The sequence below is a fragment of the Sebastes fasciatus genome, chromosome 1, assembly GCF_043250625.1.
Source record: "Sebastes fasciatus isolate fSebFas1 chromosome 1, fSebFas1.pri, whole genome shotgun sequence".
Classification (NCBI taxonomy): domain Eukaryota; kingdom Metazoa; phylum Chordata; class Actinopteri; order Perciformes; family Sebastidae; genus Sebastes; species Sebastes fasciatus.
The window spans coordinates 34,056,845-34,075,300 of NC_133795.1; the positions used below are offsets into that span (position 1 = coordinate 34,056,845).

General features: G+C 37.2%; 2 protein-coding genes across 2 annotated transcripts; both read left to right on the plus strand.

Moving 5' to 3' along the window:
• The first annotated feature begins 1,002 nt into the window (after positions 1-1,002).
• On the plus strand, positions 1,003-6,204 carry LOC141773290 (tumor necrosis factor receptor superfamily member 5-like). The gene is made up of 6 exons (XM_074645183.1): positions 1,003-1,140; positions 1,265-1,387; positions 1,515-1,646; positions 3,030-3,131; positions 3,232-3,372; positions 3,987-6,204. Exons 1-6 carry the CDS (start codon positions 1,014-1,016, stop codon positions 4,151-4,153), a joined length of 792 nt encoding a protein of 263 aa, XP_074501284.1. The 5' UTR covers positions 1,003-1,013; the 3' UTR covers positions 4,154-6,204.
• A 2,844-nt stretch (positions 6,205-9,048) lies between these two features.
• Positions 9,049-15,706, plus strand: arl8ba (ADP-ribosylation factor-like 8Ba). Its single transcript, XM_074645196.1, has 7 exons — positions 9,049-9,289; positions 12,502-12,582; positions 12,699-12,772; positions 12,896-12,989; positions 13,082-13,149; positions 13,615-13,685; positions 14,762-15,706. The coding sequence occupies exons 1-7, from the start codon at positions 9,167-9,169 to the stop codon at positions 14,809-14,811; spliced, it is 561 nt and encodes a 186-aa protein (XP_074501297.1). The 5' UTR covers positions 9,049-9,166; the 3' UTR covers positions 14,812-15,706.
• The last annotated feature ends 2,750 nt before the right edge of the window (positions 15,707-18,456 follow it).

The window sequence follows — 18,456 nt, forward strand, 5'->3', positions numbered from 1 at the left end:
CCACATTTCAAACTTTTTTTCTGTAATGTATGGCTCTCAAGCCTGAGAAACGATTCACATTTTAAAAACATCTTTGAAATACTGACAGCATATAACTCTCTAAAATGTTATTAGAATATTTCATCTGTTGCTCTAATACTTATCTTAATGCTCTGGTTTTTGGGGATGCTGCTGGGCAGGGGAACGGATAGTTTGCATCCCTTACTTTCTACCTCATGTAGTCCATCAAAATATAAAACTTTCAAAAGACTTTAAAGAGTAAAACTAGATACAAGTAAAATCTTACCTTCAGGTTCACAGAACGGATTTTCAGTCTTACTATTTAGGAAAGGATCCTTTACGGACAAAAAGCAGCCAACATCGGATACAAGTGGAACATGTAATCTTCTTCTATGTGACCAAACCTGAAACCTGTGGGCTCATTCCTCATTCAATTTCAAAAACACGAAAAGGAAAAGGGGATATTTGTATCCTAATCATGTATATGATCATATATACAGCCAGTAGTTAAACTGCGTAATCCACAGTTTCCGCAGAAGTGTTAGACGTGACGTAACCTGAAAACAAAACCTCCAACACCAACACATGCTTTATGGGAAAGCTTCGAGAAGACAGATCCATAATTGCATAATATTTTGTCTTTATAAATTTGTCCTGCCTGTACACATCACATAAGATGTCTGCTTTTGATGAACAAACACCCAAAAAGCCAAGCTAAATAGCCCTGCTTTAGATCTATAGAATACAATTTCACAATAAAATCAAATCAAAAGACATCTAGAAAATTCATACAGGTAAAAAACAAACAAAAATACTAAATTAACTAGTCAACTGTTGTTGTTCAGTTTATACTGGTGTTAAATCACGTGCGAGTACAAGTGGTCTTTCACTTCCTGAACCACTGTAGATGTCAGATCATGGAACGGGGAGCTAACCACACTCTCGCATCTCACGCTGACGTCAGCACACAGCCAAGATAAAACCCTGAAGGCAGGAGCAGAGCACTGGTCATAATGAATCCTCAGAGGCTTTCCTTGGCAGTAATATGTGTGTTGAGTATCTGGACCAGAGAATACGCTGCAGACTGTGGTGCTGGACAGGAGGAGGTGGATGGGCAATGCTGTGACCTTTGTACCCCAGGTAAAACAAACTCATGATTAATCTTTAAAATACGATGTGTTTTATATAAATCTGCTAAACTGTCTCATCTAATTGTGTGAATATTATTGAGAGTGGCTGATTCAATGTGTTTGTTATTTTGAAGGTGAATATATGAAAGAGCTTTGCGCAGAGCAGCAAACTGTGTGTAGCCCCTGTAAGGAAGGCTTCTTCTCGGACCAACATAACATGATAGACAGATGTGAGGAATGTCGGTCATGCCATCATGGTAAGACTGAATATAATGATAAAAAGTTTTTATTTAGAAAAAAAAGTTGATTTTGACAATGCATTAAGCTCATAAAAGAGAAAATCAACTGGAAGTCCTGTGGTTTGAATTCTTGTCTTGCCTGCAGAATATGCTGAGAAATGTACATCGACCACAAATGCAAACTGTTCGTGCCGCGATGGTTTCCTGTGCTCCAACAATCTCTGTTCAAAGTGTGAGGAAAACAAATGCGTCATAGGGGAGAAACTGCAGAGGGCAGGTGAGAGTGGGTGTATATTTCAAATAAATAAGTTGTGGTTTTAAAATTAATTGCTGCTGGAACAAAGCTGGTTTGACTACAGTATGTCAATTACTGTGGGTATCATGTACTTGTGGGTGTCATGCCAGGGGGTCTCAAATGGACATAAATGTGGGTTACACAGCCATGTATTAGAAATGTAGGTTGGAGTAATGCAATCAACCCACTTTTTCCACTTGATAAATCTAATTTATACCCCATCATTATATGATAATAATTATTATTATTACATAATTGATACAAAATGTATTGATTGAGAGCTCATGCAAGAATTTAAAATGTCTTAATATCTCAGTCCACACACATAATTGTGTTGATGTGGTCCTTTGTGACTGCTGGTCTACTTTAAAGGACCTGTTTATAACAATGTCAGGACATTTGAATGTTTGCCACATTTGAAGTCTCAGGAAATGCTGACTGGCATACTTGTGTTTCCGTTCCCTGATCAGATGAATCTCTATGATCTTCAGATATGGGGAAGAAAAATCACAGACCTACTTAATATCACACGATTTTTACACCATTCATGTCAGTTGTGGTTTGACTTGAACAATAATCTACAGCCATGCTAGCGGTTCTGTGAGGCTGCACTTAGGCATAGCAGGGCTTTAATGTCAGCATGCTAACATGTTCAATGACAATATTAACATGCTGATTATAAATGGGTATAAAGTTTACCATGTTCACCATCTTAGTTGAGTGTGTTAGCATGCTAACATTTGCTAACTAGCACTAAACACAAAGTACAGCTGAGGCTGATGGGAATGTCATTAGTTTAAAAGGGACTGTTTGTAAGAATCAGAAATTGGTTGTAACAGGGACAACTATGGTCGTTAAGTCAACATAAGTCAGCATCCTGTTGCTCGCGCTCGCCAGTGTGCACGCGCTACGTGAATGTGAGCGAGCATCCGTCAAAACAGTGAGGCGACACACGTCAGCTAAAACCACAATATCCCTCTATATTTCAGCTGCTTGGCAGTAATGTTAGCTGACCAGACGAAGGTCTCTCCATGAATCAATGCTGATCCTAGTGTTGGCTTTTCCTGCTTCAGCCTCCCGACCGATTTATACCTGTAAGAAGTTACAAACAGTCCCTTTAAATATTTCCCAAAGAAATAATATGTCAACCTCATGGTGGCGATAGAGAAACTACCAAGGGGGGATCAGGATTTATCCTCTGGGCTCTGTGATTGTCTACAAAACTTCATGGTAATCCAACCGATAGTTGTTGACAGTATTTCAGTCTGGACTAAATTTGGAAAAATATTACACAAAAAATTAGGACTTTTTGATTGAACACATGGTGGTGGACTCACGTATCTTTCTGTGTGTCTTTCTTTGCAGAGAGTAAACCGGTTCTCGGGTTGATAAAGTATTCATATCACTGTGAGCCTCAGCCTTCATGCCCTCATAACACATATTTTGATGTGAAAGAGGATATCTGCAGTAAGTAGATGCAAATAAATGTTTTTGCTACTATACACCAGTACCAAATGACACTGTAGCTGAGTTGACCTAACTTGACTATCATTTGATGTTTCACCAGAGACGCGTAGAGACGCATTTCACAGAGATGGTATAGACCCCGTTCATGTGATCCTTGGCATCGGCTTTGTTCTGCTTTCTCTCACCCTCTTCGTGTTTCTATCGTATGCCTGTATAAAGAACCTAAGGAAGCTCAAAGCAGGTAAGTGGACCTTAATGGAGATACGTATAGTTATATACTGTATATATACATAATGAACATGATGAACTGATTTCCACACAAACATACAAAGATTTCTAAAAGGATCACACCTGTAAATAAAGATAAATTGTTTTTCATTTCCGCAGAGCCTTTAAAAAGTATTCACATTTCACATTTTTCAGTTGTTTGCGCCGCCCGTTGCATTTTTATTTTTCTCTCAGATCCTTGCATTTTTTTGTTTTTCACCCCAATATTTAGCATTTTTAATACAAAAATGTAAGAAAATGTTTTAGATAAGATAAGAAAACAACAAATATCTACAGTAAAAAAATCTATATTATATATACCTTTACACATTATAGACACATTTAAAATAAGCAGCCTCAGCAATTGACGGACATCCATGGAGAACAATAATTTATGTTTAAACTAAATGAAATCTACAGATTAAATTGGACATTCATAGACCAAAACTGAGAGAGTAGTGTGAGAAACTGTGTGGGTGATGTGTTGGCTGGTAGGCTACTATAAGATTATGACATGAACGCAGTGGGTATTTTATGATGCAACTGATTTCAAATATATTTTGTTTGTATTTATTCTCTCTACTCCAGATAATATGAAGAATAAACCTACGGAAGTCCTCCCAGTCTCCACCAACGCCAGTGACTTTAACCTGTCGAAGGAGGAGAGTGGGCTCAAGCTCATCATGCAGGATGAATCCAAGAACAGCAACAGTTTTGGCCTCCTGCATCTGGAAGAAGTCGACTGCACTTGTTGATAACAAGAATACGATGACACGATCAGTCTGCTCACTATAATAATATTGATGTAATGGTTCAAAGCATCTCGCTCGGTATCGGCGTACATTTAAGAAACCTGTTGAATGAAAGGTCACTGGTTCGACCTCCAGCAGGAAAGTGGAAAGATCAGCATTTGTCTGACCAACATATGAAGGTATGATGAGAAAAGTTTGAAACCACAGTCAAAAATATGTAATTTTAGAAGTTCATCAGTCCAACATTCAGCTTTTTGGATGAGAATTGTTCTTTTTCTTGCCTGATTTGGTTAAAAAAATGAATCATGGTTATAATTATATGTATATATGATATATTTCTAGACATATTTCATAAAGTGACTATAACGGTCCAATATTCTAATGTAAATATTGAAAAAATACATGCATTAGAGGGACTATTTGTAACTTTCAGAAATGCTTCTTAACAGCGACACCTGTGGCCGTGAAATCAACGAAAGTCAACGTCGAGCTCGCGCTTGCTCGCTCTAAATATACCTGAACGAGCATCGCTCAAAACAGTGAGGCGACACACGTCAGCTAAAAGCACAATATCACTCTATATTTCAGCTGCTTGGCAGTAATGTTAGCTGACCAGACGAAGGTCTCTCCATGAACATGACTTAGATCTGATCTTAGTGTTGGCTTTTACTGCCTCAGCGCAGGCTGATGCAGCGGGGCTCTGCAGCGTGTCTCCCTGCTCTCTCCGCCCGCAGCCGGAGAGAGCAGGGAGACACCGGCACCAGTCGGTAACGAGACGATAACGTTACTAGCTGAGGAGCTCCGTCACTTCACAAGACACGGGAAATCTCTGTTGGTCTGGAGGAGCTGCAGCATTTATTTCTGCACAAACTTTCACTGTACATTCACTAGATATTCTCAGAGCTAAACTAACTCTTCTGCAGTGTGGAGAGAGCACGCGTTCACGTATAGAGGTGGAGCGAGCTGAGAACGCGCGCGCTCTCTGAGTGAAGGCAGGCAGGCAGAGGAGGAGAGGCAGCGGCCACACGCGAACGCGCATATGCGAGCGCGCATGTGTGGCGACCCGCTACATTTATACGCTTAAAAAGTTACAAACAGTCCCTTTAAAGCAATGTATTATACAAAGTATACTGTTACAGTAAGTGTATTAACCAACTCATGTAATTCTAATTAACTGTTGCATCTATGCACAGTTTTTTCCAACCACACCAAAAACAAACAAACAAACATGATTGTATCGTACCATACAACAAAACAGGGCTTCTCAAAGTTTTTGGTGCCAGGGACCCCTTACAGGGGAGAAATGTTTATCGTACACCGAAGCATATGCTTACCACTATTTGTACTCATAAATGCCATTGGAACTATTAGCATTCTAAAACTTTCAATACTTCAGACCTGTTTCATAGTGATAAAGAAAAACCATGTCAATTTGAAATGTGTAATGTTATTGAATGTTAATACCACTTATATACCTTCAAACAGAGGGTGATCTTATTCAAACTGCATTTGGACCCAACTTGACAACATTCATAGTCTACATTTCAAATAATTGATCTTAAAAGCTTTCTGGAAATGAATAGCAAGACTAGCACAATCCTAATAAATGCAGCTCTTTGAAGTTGACTTTCAGCTAATAATGAACTTATTACTGCGTGTCACAGTCATATCAGAGTTTATATTGGCCCAAAGTGAACGTGGGTGGGAGTAATGGACACATTATGCTTGTTTTATGGGTGCAAATGGTCCCATCTGTAGATTTGCCCTTTTTAAGGATACAGCACAGTTTTATAATTTATAGCAAATTATTCCACGGACCCCACTTTGAGAATCATTGCAACTAAGGACATAATGACAGGATAGCCAGGCCTAGTTTTTGGTTACAGATTATTATCCTGGCAGACTGGCAGAAATGATTTAGTTTTAGTTTTTTTCTAGTTTATGTGTATATATGTGTATATGTCAGTATTCATGCTGGGACAGGTGTGACCATATGTGTACGTTGCTCTCCTGACATGTTATTATTTCAAAATAAAAAATAAAGTGAAAAAAAATTGCATAATATTCCGGGGGAGCCGGATTTGTTGAGTAAAATGCGTTATTTTTATGTTTTAACATTTTTCGTAAAAGTGGCAGTAGGCAGTATGTTTTTGGCATCATTGGGCAAAAATTCCATAATAACCTTGCGACATATTGTAATTCAAGTGTTCTGAGAGAAAACTAGACTTCTGCTCCTCCTCATGGCTCTGTTTTCAGACTTTAGAAAATCTAGCCCATGACGGGAGACTTTGGCCAATCACAGGTCATTTCAGAGAGAGAGCGTTCCTATTGGCTGTGCTTTGGTCATGTGACCGGAATTTGGCGTTCCTTCAAACTTTCTCATTTTACAGCTGAACAGTACACTACAAGATGATTCTGAAAACATTTGAGGGGAGAAATTAACGTAACATAATATTGATTCATATTTGATCAGCGCTGCCTAGTTTGACCGTTTGGTCGGAGTTCGCAGAGATTGACAGCTGGCTCTCATAGACAGCAGATGGACAGCAGACCTCAGATCAGCTCTTACTGCTTGTTTTCCTCATGTGGTTAGGCTATTGCACTGGGGCTTTTTGACGGTTTAAAATACGTTGTGCTGTGTTTAGCACTCCTACAATATGTACAACATGTAAGCATGTGATTTTCCCGTTGGTCATAGCTTCTAAGAAGCATGCGTACATAAAATGCATTATGATGTGTAAAGAATTTACTGCTGTCCACTTTGGTTTGTTGACATTTGGTGCAGGAGGGGGGGAGTTTCCTGGCAAATGCTAAACACTGCTGAGTGGTGCTGAAATGATTAGCAAGTCAAATTGACAGAAACTGAATCATCAACAATCCATTAAATAATTTGTCAGTTATTCAATTCAATTCAATTTATATAGCGTCAAATCATAACAGAAGTTATCTCAAGGCAGTTTTCATATAGAGCAGGTGTAGACCAGACTCTATAATTTAGAGACCCATCAAGGGATCCCCGATGATTTTTTTTCAGGTTACCTGTTTCATGTACTACTGTCAGGATATAGCGACCGTTTTATAAAAATAACTTTTTTTAATCATATTTGCTCCAATCTTGCCTACTTCAGCTTTAATCACAATATAATCTCATGTTTTTTTATCTGTTCAAAATGTAACGTAAAGGGAGATTTATCAAGTATTTAATACTCTTATCAACATGGGAGTGGACAAATATGCTGCTTTATGAAAATGTATGTTTATATTTATTATTGGAAATCAATTAACAACACAAAACAATGACAAATATTGTCCAGAAACCCTCACAGGTACTGCATTTAGCATAAAAAATATGCTGAAATCATAACATGGTAAACTGCAGCCCAACAGGCAACAACAGCTGTCAGTGTGTCAGTGTGCTGACTTGACTATGACTTTGGAGCTTCCTCCTAGTATGGCATGGTGGATTCCTTAGGTTTCCTAGTTTCATATGATGCCAGTGTCTTCACTCTAGCTTTAAAACTGAGCCCGGTACAACAACAAAAAATTACAATTTGTGTTAATGCGTTAAAGATATTAGTGGCATTAAAATTAATTTGCATTAACATTTTTATGGCTTCCTTCTTTGATTCCTTTAAGCCATATTTCCATCACCAAGAAACGTACCCAACAAGGCTTGTATTAAATGTACTACTCAGGATATAGTGACCATTTTATAAAAATAACTTTTTTTAATCACATTTGCTACTTCAGCTTTAATGAAAACAAATCAAACAGTGTTTAGGTCAGGGGTCAGCAACCTGATGCTCCGGAGCCACATGTGGCTCTTTAGCCCCTCTCCAGTGGCTCCCTGTAGATTTTTAAAAATGGAAATGAATAACTCTTTTTTTTATTACATTTTCATTATTATTTGTCATCGTTGTAAGTCTATAAAATCTAATTCTGAAATTTCGAGAATAAAGTCATAAGTTTATGAGAAAAAAAGTCGTAGTATTACGAGAATAAAGTCATAATATTATAAAGTAATAATTTTACGTATTTTTTTTTCTCGTAATATTACGACTTTTTTCTCGTAAGGTTATGACTTTATTCTCGTAAGGTTATGACTTTATTCTCGTAATATTACTACTTTTTTTCTTGTAAAGTTATGACTTTATTCTCGTTTTTTTACAACTCTTTTTCTCGTAAAGTTATGACTTTATTCTCGTAATATTCCGACTTTTTTTCTCGTAATTTTAGGACTTTATTTTCGTAATATTACAACTTTTTTCTCGCAAAGTTATGACTTTATTCTCGTAATATCACGACTTTTTTTCTTGTAAAGTTATGACTTTATTCTCGTTTTTTTACAACTCTTTTTCTCGTAAAGTTATGACTTTATTCTCGTAATATTACGACTTTTTTTCTTGTAAAGTTATGACTTTATTCTCGTAATATTACGACTTTTTTTCTTGTAAAGTTATGACTTTATTCTCGTTTTTTTACAACTCTTATTCTCGTAAAGTTATGACTTTATTCTCGTAATATCACAACTTTTTTTCTTGTAAAGTTATGACTTTATTCTCGTTTTTTTACAACTCTTTTTCTCGTAAAGTTATGACTTTATTCTGTAAATCTAAGATGTTTTTTCCCTCAATGTGGCCCTAATACTCCGTAGTACATTTGCATTTGGGCCCTCACTGCATTAGACTAATATACTATAAACTGTGTTACCTTCATCACAATGCTCAAATGTTTTGCGGCTCCAGACAGATTTTTATCTTTTTTTTGTTGCCTAAAATGTCTCTTTAGACAGTAAAGGTTGCTGACCCCTGGTGTAGGTGGAGTGTGTGATACTGGTCTGGGTGTAGTTCCAGCATGTGGCCGCTGGGGGCGCTGCTGAGCTCGTGTTTTGTCAGTCTGGTCATATGACAGCTGCCTGCAGTCCCACTTCCCTTCCTCGCTGGAAAAACGCCACATCTGACAGACAGACAGACAGGGAGGTAGAAACACAGACCCAGCCACACACAGGACCTCAAGATGCTGGCTCTAGTGAACCGGCTGCTGGACTGGTTCAAGTCTCTGTTCTGGAAGGAGGAGATGGAGCTGACGCTGGTCGGCCTGCAGTACTCTGGGAAGACCACATTTGTAAACGTGATCGCTGTGAGTCTCCAGCTGCTAGCCAGCTTGCTAAGGGGCTAGGAGCTAATACTATTAGAGCTAATAATGGGATAAAGGTTAGGCTAACTGTGGCTGTGCTACAATGTCTGGGTTGAAGGGTTAACAAACTAAATAAGGTGACTCTGTTTTCACATCAGCATTCATAAAAAACAAGCTGAGACTGAGTCAGGATGTTGGACGGGTGTCAACAAGTCAGCTGAGCTCACTAGTCTGGGCTCCTTAGTGAAGCTAGTTGCTGTGTTGTGATTGTGTTAGCATGCTCAACTCAAACACAGCATACACATATTTGCCTTAAATAGTATTTCTACCAAACTGTGGGATCATTTTACACTGAGTTACACTGAAGTAAACTTAAAAAACATGTTGCAACAACACATAAACAGTTTAACATTACAAGACTGTTGTTGCAGGACACCTGTACAACAAGTTACAGGTGTCCTGCAAGTTGAAACTGACCTCCAAGATTTTAGGAGCCTGGTTATAAAGAGGTAAAACTGCAGCTGGCTCACTGGCAATGAGTACAAGGTCCTTTTAAACTTGCACATCTACATAAATACCTGTGCATTAGTTATTATTGGTGGCATAAACAAGTTAAATGTAGCATACAACAAGCAGATGATGATGCTTTCTGTTGTAACCATCTGACATGACTCATACAAGACTGTGTGTTGTTGCAGGACACCTGTACAAAAGTTACAGGTGTCCTGCAAGTTGAATCTGACCTCCAAAGATTTTAGGAAACCTGGTAGAAAGAGGTTAAAACTGCAGCTGGCTCACTGACAATGAGTACAGGACAGGGTCAGGTGTTTTTAAAACTTGCACATTTACATAAATACCTGTGCATTAGTTATTATTGGTGGCATAAACAAGTTAAATGTAGCATATAACAAGCAGTTGATGATGCTTTCTGTTGTAACCATCGGACATGACTCATACTGCAGCTTTAGATGATGCACATTGTGATAAAGTGACACGCACAGATTGTATCTGTGTTGCTGTGACCTGCTGTGACTGAGGCTGGAGAGACATTTGTCTTGTGCAAAACTTTGTGCAACTTTGCAGGGATTTCTCAAAACTGGCGGTTAGTGGTGGAGCAATTTTTCATTGGCTAATCACAAGAGGGCAACTTTTTTTTTTTGTTGTTGCAGCATATTGTGAAACGTTTTCACGGTTTCATGGCTTTGTTTGGAGGTTGTGATGGCTCTCATGACATTTTGCACTCATGCTTTTTCTTTTCAGCTCTCTCTCTCTCTGGTGACCAATCAAATTTCTCGTGAGACTATGGCAGTCTGCTCTGTTTGGTCAAGTTATTTTAATTTTCACAAGTTAAAAAAAAAGAAAAAAGAAAAGCTTTTTCAACAGGATTTCAAGTTTTGGTTTAATTTGATACATATCTCCACTGGAGCTGAAACAAGTAATCAGTTAGTTGATCAGCTTCTCCTTTGTGAGGGATTTTCTGCTTTTCTGTGTTTCATATCTTTATAAACTGAATATATTTATGTTTTGGTCACCTTGGGCTTTAGGAAAATGCCAGGCATTTTTCACAATTTTTAGACATTTAAAAGAACAAACCGCTAATCAACTAATCAAGAAAACAACTGGTATATTAAATGAAAATGAACATTATTGTTAAAGAAACACAGAGTTACGATGAAAATCTCAATAGCACAAGAAACTGGTGTAACCTTTACCAGGCAGGAGCTCTCATACTACCAGTGTTGATGTAAGCAAACCACTAGTGCATATGTCATTGTGCATTCATATTCAAGATAAGACAATGTCGTGACAGAAAAGTTCACAGTTTGTCAAATTGGATCTCAGTGTGCTGTGGGCATCAGATACCAGGCCTGGTGTCTGAGGAGGAAGTTGTTTTTTTTGGGTTGGAACATAACCTAAATCTTCCTTCAAAAACACTGAAGAGATGAAAAACATGCTCCGCCAGCACACAGAAGAGGGAGTGAATGGTTGCGTGGGTGGTTCCTCCTTCCTCAGTCATAAGACCGCTGCACCCATTTCCACTTAGCTTCATCAGGTGACTCCGGCAAGTCATGTGCTGTGAAATGTGCATTCAGCAGACAGTGCGGGTTTACAGAGGAGCGCAGGGAGTAGGAATAGACGCAGCTTGTGAGTTTTTTATGTTAAAGGGGAATGCCACAGATTGAGTGTGTTGAAAGTAGATTTTTTTTTTCCTTCCCACTTCAGTTTGCAGTAATAAGCACTCACAAAAGCCAGAACATGTGGAGATATAGTGTTTGGCTTGTTTGTCATTTTGGTGTCAAATCATTTATTCAGTGTGTGTTTTTTTTAGTTTTAAGCGAACATTTAGTTGAGATACCAGCCGCTGCCTTTTCACAGGTTTGGACATACATATATATATATATTTTTATTTAACCTTTATTTAAGCAGGTAGTACTCATTGAGATTAAGAATCTCTTTTGCAAGAGAGACCTGGCCCAAGACAGCAGCATTTAAACACACATTAAAGTTTTCAGACGCCACAACATAAAACAAATGCCAAATAAATACATAGCATAATATCATACAAAACACATTAAAATCAAGTGTTTGAAGCAAAACGTTAAAGTGAGAATAATCAGAAACACACACATCTCCCGATTGACTCTGCTTCTAGGTCTTTCATTAATGTTTTAAATTCATCAAAAGTATGTATACACATAAACTACATTTTTAGAGTCTGCAACATTTTTCTTTTTTATACTCAATTTTTAAATCTTAAATACAATATAGTGAGCTTATTACACTTCAATCCAAGCTACTAAAAGTATGTAAACCTGTAAAAAGTACAAGAGATCCCATGAGGCATGTCATAATTATATTACATTTGATCAAATGATTCCACAGAGCTGCACATATGACTCCTACTGTTTCCTTGTTGGGAACCTCCTTTATACTTTGATATGGATGCATGATACAGTTGAGTGATCAATTTCACTGTTTCACTTTGTTCTGTCCTCTTACTGGGCCGGACACATACCCTATTATGTAGTATGGCTATTTTGAAATGTTTGAAGTGGCTATATGCAGTCTCAATATAGTGTGACTAGTTTATTAATTGTGTACATATGCATACAGTATATGCCTATCCCACCCACACACATGCTTTAAACCATTTCAACCATCAAAATTCATACAGTTTTATAAGAAATGACTTCTACGTATGTATTTCCTTTCAGTCTGGGCATTTCAGCGAAGACATGATCCCTACAGTCGGGTTCAACATGAGGAAGGTCACCAAAGGAAACGTCACCATCAAGGTATTTTAAGCCCTCTGCTTTTATCACAGTGTAACTGTAATTAATGACATGAAACCAGCACACTGGTTTCACAAGGAGGAATATCCCATGACGATGATGTGCCCTTTATTCTGTAGATCTGGGATATAGGAGGGCAGCCGAGGTTCAGGAGCATGTGGGAGCGGTACTGTCGGGGAGTTAATTCAATCGTGTGAGTAGCGATCGAGTTTCGATTTCTTAAGTTTGTCTGACGAACGAATGAGAGGAAACTGGACGCACTGTAAATGTATGTATAACACGTCTAACTAGTAGTTTTGGTGTTGCTCATTTTCAGGTACATGGTTGACGCAGCAGATCGAGAAAAGGTGGAGGCATCGAGAAATGAGCTTCATAATTTATTAGACAAACCTCAGTTGCAAGGAATTCCTGTAAGTGTCAGACATGCAAATCGGTGTGTGGGTTCTGTCATCGATTTTGTGCTGCCGTTGCCGATTTCAATTGTAATGTGTTTGTTTTTTAGGTTTTGGTACTCGGTAACAAAAGGGATCTCCCCAGTGCTCTAGATGAGAAGCAGCTCATTGAAAAAATGTAAGTATGAAATGTATTTAATTAGATTACAGCTGAATGCTCAGTTCTGTCTTTTTTTTTCTGTACAGCAGTGCATTGCAGACTCTTTATGTCATGAAAATGGCCCCATTTATTTATTCATTAATTTGGGATTTAATATTAAAATATTATTTTAAACTATGTCTGGTCTATATGTATATACTTATATCTGTTTTTTTTTTTTAGTCCCACATCAGTTGAACCACCTTTATGCTAATAACAGGTTAAAAAAAATCCGGACTATTTTCTCTTTAATTATTTTAATTTTTAGTAGTTTACTGTCAGGAGCTGGCTCCCTCTGCTGTCAGGTTAGAAGCATGAGCTGAGAGTTGTGTTCATGCACTGTCAGTGCACCATAAACTGCAGATGAGTGAGATTGATGATCAACCTGAATGCATACTTACTCATATTTATTTGTTTGTTCATGCACTTTTTTGCCCTTCAAAGGAATCTGGCAGCTATTCAGGACAGAGAGATCTGCTGCTACTCCATTTCCTGCAAAGAGAAAGACAACATCGGTGAGTTGCAGATAATGACTCTAAGGGTTGGTTAGTACATTAATAATGTAGGAATTTACACTGCATTTATTTAGTTATTTAATTATTTTTAAATTAATTGATTAATTAGTTGTTGTTGTTTTTTTTACTTTGGTTTGTTTAAGAACATCTGGTTTCATTGTAAACCTACACCTTTGTGTTCACTTGCAAAATAAGTGTGAGGGGACGGTCAGTGTATATTTTGGTCATTTGATTTTCCTTCCACAAAAGGATATTAAAATACAAAAAATTTGTGGTTGTTTGATTTTCATTTTAAAATACAAAAATTAAAATAAAAGGAGTTTTTCTTTATCAGGGTCAAAAAAGGGATGAACTAACCTTAAGAAACGGGTTGATTTTCATTTTTAATTTCTTTTTTCTTTTTTTTTTTATTACTTTTTAAGTTAAAGTGCGATACAAGTGGGAAAAATGAAAACAATTAGTGCATTACAAGAAACCTACAAATAGCAGTACAAAAAATAAAATCACTAGAAGACAGAAATGAAAAAATGCCAGTTTTTTTCATATTCTGTGACCGAAAGTTGCTCAAGAGCGCGTATGAGGACGGTGCTATGTATGAGAGAAAAAGAGTACGGTGCTGCTGTGTAACTGAAGGTGATGGACATGGGTCAGTACAGTTTTCGGAAAACTACGTACTGATCCATGTCCATCACTTTCAGTTACACAGCAGCACCGTTCTTTTTTTTAAGTGATTTTATTTATTCTTTTTAGAAATAGAAAATGAAAATCAACCCGTTTTTTTTAGCTTTGGTTCATCCCTTTTTGACCCTATTAAAGAAAAACGCCTTGTATTTTAATTTTTGTATTTTAAAATGAAAATCAAATAACCACACATTTTTTTGTATTTTATAATCCTTTTGTGAAAGGAAAATCAAATGACCAAAACATACACTGACCGGAGAATCATTATGGCGAGCACTAGATATAATTATAATACTATTTTAATGGGGTTCTGTGTAGCTAAATCTGTACCAAAATTGTATGCCTGAATCATAAACCGATTCGCAGACTGACCCGGCATGTTTCTCTGATTCCAGACATCACACTTCAGTGGCTCATCCAGCACTCAAAATCCAGGAGGAGCTGAAAATGCAGAAGTTGTTTTCCAGCTGTGTTTGCCATGTTAATATCTTCTCCCCCCCCCCCATCCCAACTCACTTCAACTCACATGCTGCTCTGTTCTGCTTGTGACACACGTACATTTCCCCTTTTCACCTTGTGGTTCCTTCACAAACCCTGAGAGTGCACTGCTAAAGATGTGATTCTGGTACCAAATTTAAGGTCTGTTATTGGCATTATTCGTCCTGTAAAGCTGTACTTTAACTTGGAGTTGGAACCTAAGTTCAGATCTACCCTTCACCATTTAGGCATTACCCGGTTGATCATACCCAGTGGTTTATAACGCTAATTGGGTATACAACATCACCCTCTTGCAGGAGGGTTGATTCTGTCAAACAGGTGTAAGTGTTCTTCACACGGTCAGATATGATGCCAGGAGATTGCTGATGTGGACATGCAGGTGTTTCCATTTCTGTCGAGCTGTACTCTGTGATTGTTTTTGATGACTGTCACCCTTCGCTTGATCAGGTTTTCTTCTTTCGAGGACACGTCTATTGTTTTAGAGAAACTGTGCATTTAAGTAAGTCAATTGACGCAGGTCTGTACAAATATCAAGCTAGTATGATTTTTACCGATGTGAGATGTGCGTGTATGAATATATGATTCTATTTAAAGTCTGAATGTACTAAAAGTAAAGCTGTACGGAGTTGTGTGGTTCATATTGGCCTCTTATTTGTAAGTAGCCTCGGTGGAATGATGTCGTTTGTGCTGCCTCGAAGCTGAGAGAGTGGCAGAAATCAAAGTGCCTTGTGCAATGTCTCACCTCTGAAGCAAAGCAGCGTGCAAGGTGTGCCTACCTGGGAAGAGTAAAAAAACACCACTTCAATATATTCAAAAAATAAAAAGGCATGCTTTTTAATTTAGACATTGTCCTGTTATTTGTACACCAACTTTTGAACTACATCACTATGGATGTATGGAGACTTTTTAGTGCACTAATTCTATTTTGATGCAATCATTATGAGAATATATATATACATTTTTTTTAATTGAACTGGTCTCTGAGGTCAGTTTTACAGAGTCAGTGTTGGAAAAAATATTCAAATACAACTAGTAGCTACACCACTATGTAAAAATTTGCACCACTGCTCAGGTTGAAGTTGGTTGGAGCTATGTAGAGGATTATATGGTGGCCCTGAGAGCTCATTCCATACATATGTATGCGTATGTATAGTCAATAGTATGTATGTGCGTACATGCCTGTATGTATGTATGTATGTATATACGTTAGGGCTGTCAATCGACTAAAAGATTTAATCACGATTAAAGTGGCAGTAGGCAGTATATATTTTTGGCATCATTGGGCAAAAATTCCATAATAATCTTTCAGCATATTGTAATTGAAGTGTTCTGAGAGAAAACTAGACTTCTGCTCCTCCTCATGGCTCTGTTTTCAGGCTTTAAGAAATCTAGCCCGTGACGGGAGACTTTGATCAATCACAGGTCATTTCAGAGAGAATGTGACCGGTACTTGGCGTTCCTTCAAGCCATCTCAACCTGATCTCAACATGGCGGCTAGGTCACAAACTTTCTCATTTTATAGCTAAACAGTGCACTACAAGATGATTCTGAAAACATTTGAGGAGAGAAATAGTCATTAACGTAACATAATATTGATTCATATTTGATCAGCGCTGCCTAGTTTGACCGTTTGGTCGGAGTTTGCGAGGGATTGACAGCCGTCTCTCATAGACAGCAGATGGATAGCAGACCTCAAATCAGCTCTTACTGCTTGTTTTCCTCCGGTCTGAGAAATGTTGTAGAGGCCATTAGCAGAACCGGCGACAGAGGCACATTATTTTTTTCAGATTACCTGTTTCATGTGCTACTGTCACGATATAGCGACCGTTTTATAAATATACATTTTTTAATCATATTTGCTCCAATCTCGCCTACTTCAGCTTTAATCACAATATAATTATATTTATATTTATAATTATAATATTATCTGTTCAAAATGTACCTTAAAGGGAGATTTGTGAAGTATTTAATACTCTTGTCAACATGGGAGTGGACAAATATGCTGCTTTATGCAAATGCATGTATATATTTATTATTGGAAATCAATTAAGAACACAAAACAGACAGTATTCAAGGCGCCTTCACGTACTAGGGCAGGCTTTATAACTTTGACTCCTAACTATATACCAACAGTTTTTTTGATTTTTTGTTTGTTTCATTGAACAAATTCAGATTTACAACAACATGGCTCATAGATCATTGCATTCGAGTAAAAGGACAAGGTGCATACAGAACATGAACAGATCAAATATCTAAAATTATACATGAAAATAATAACAAATTAAATCAAGGGCTATAGGGCTGTACCTGTAATTCATATTCTTCTATTATACTAAGAAGTTTCAATGCATTTTGTTTTTCATGACTTTAAGGGCTTTCATATAAGATAATATAAGATCAGGTATTCCTTTATTAGTCCCGCAGTGGGGAAATTTGCAGTGTACAGCAGCAAAGGGGATAGTGCAAAAAACAAGATGCATCAGCTAACACAGTAAAAAAAAAAAGATAAACAAAGTGTAACAAAATATGAACCATTTAAATAGAAGGAAGTATAAAAAATGGGAGCAGTATATACAGTATTGACAATAAACAGACTATTAATAAAATTGCACAAGTGGAAAATGATATGATGATATTGCACAGTGAGAATGAATGAATGAAAGAATGAAAGACTTTATTTCGAACATAAAATAAATAAAAACAAATACAAAATAATAACAAACAAAACAAGAGTAATAGTGTCCAAAAAGGAGTAGGTAGAAGTAAACTTATATTTCCCTACCCCTTTCTCACTTCTCCTCTTTTAACTCACATATCATAGAATGATATTATAATATAATATATAAACTATCCCAGATGTATTTACCTCCCAAATTAAATATATGAACAGCATCCCAAGTTTATTTACAACCCACACATCCATCCGGAGTTAAAAAGTAGATATAAACCAACCCTTAACACAACCCTTATCACAACCCTTATCACAACTCTTCCTTAACCATATACCTCCCAAAAATATATTTTTTGTATAGCTTTTTAAATTGATTTATATTTGTGCTCCCCTTCAACCCATCACCAAACCCATTCCACAAATCCACCCCACAAACTGAAATACACATACTCTTCTTTGTTGTACGAACACAATGCTTTTTAAAATTCAATTTTCCTCTTAAATTATAACCCCCCTCCCTGTCACAAAACATTTTGTGAATATTGCCCAGAAATGAATTATGTCTTGCTTTGAACATAATTATTGCAGTTTTAAATTTGACCAAATCCATGAATTTCAATGCATGTGACTTTAAATACAGTGTGTTCATGTGTTCCCTATATCCCACATTATTTTCTATCCTGATTGCTCTCTTTTGTAGTATGCATAAAGGTTGTAAGTTGCTTTTATAAGTGTTACCCCAACTTCCACACAGTAATTCAGATATGGTGATACAAGTGAAGAATACAGAATGTATGAATGAATGAATGAATGAATGAATGAATGAATGAATGAATGAAATTCCACCTGAAATGAATGTAAGAAAGAAACTCTGAATGAAACACATTAAACTATATACCAACAGTAATATGGAAGTTTGAT

Coding starts and splice junctions, on each gene's coding strand:
- arl8ba (XM_074645196.1), top strand. CDS start 9,167: ATGCTGGCTCTAGTGAACCGGCTGCTGGACTGGTTCAAGTCTCTGTTC. Junction 13,150..13,614: donor AAGCAGCTCATTGAAAAAAT/GTAAGTATGAAA, acceptor TGCCCTTCAAAG/GAATCTGGCAGCTATTCAGG. Junction 13,686..14,761: donor CAAAGAGAAAGACAACATCG/GTGAGTTGCAGA, acceptor CTCTGATTCCAG/ACATCACACTTCAGTGGCTC.
- LOC141773290 (XM_074645183.1), top strand. CDS start 1,014: ATGAATCCTCAGAGGCTTTCCTTGGCAGTAATATGTGTGTTGAGTATC. Junction 1,141..1,264: donor CTGTGACCTTTGTACCCCAG/GTAAAACAAACT, acceptor GTTATTTTGAAG/GTGAATATATGAAAGAGCTT. Junction 3,132..3,231: donor TGTGAAAGAGGATATCTGCA/GTAAGTAGATGC, acceptor ATGTTTCACCAG/AGACGCGTAGAGACGCATTT.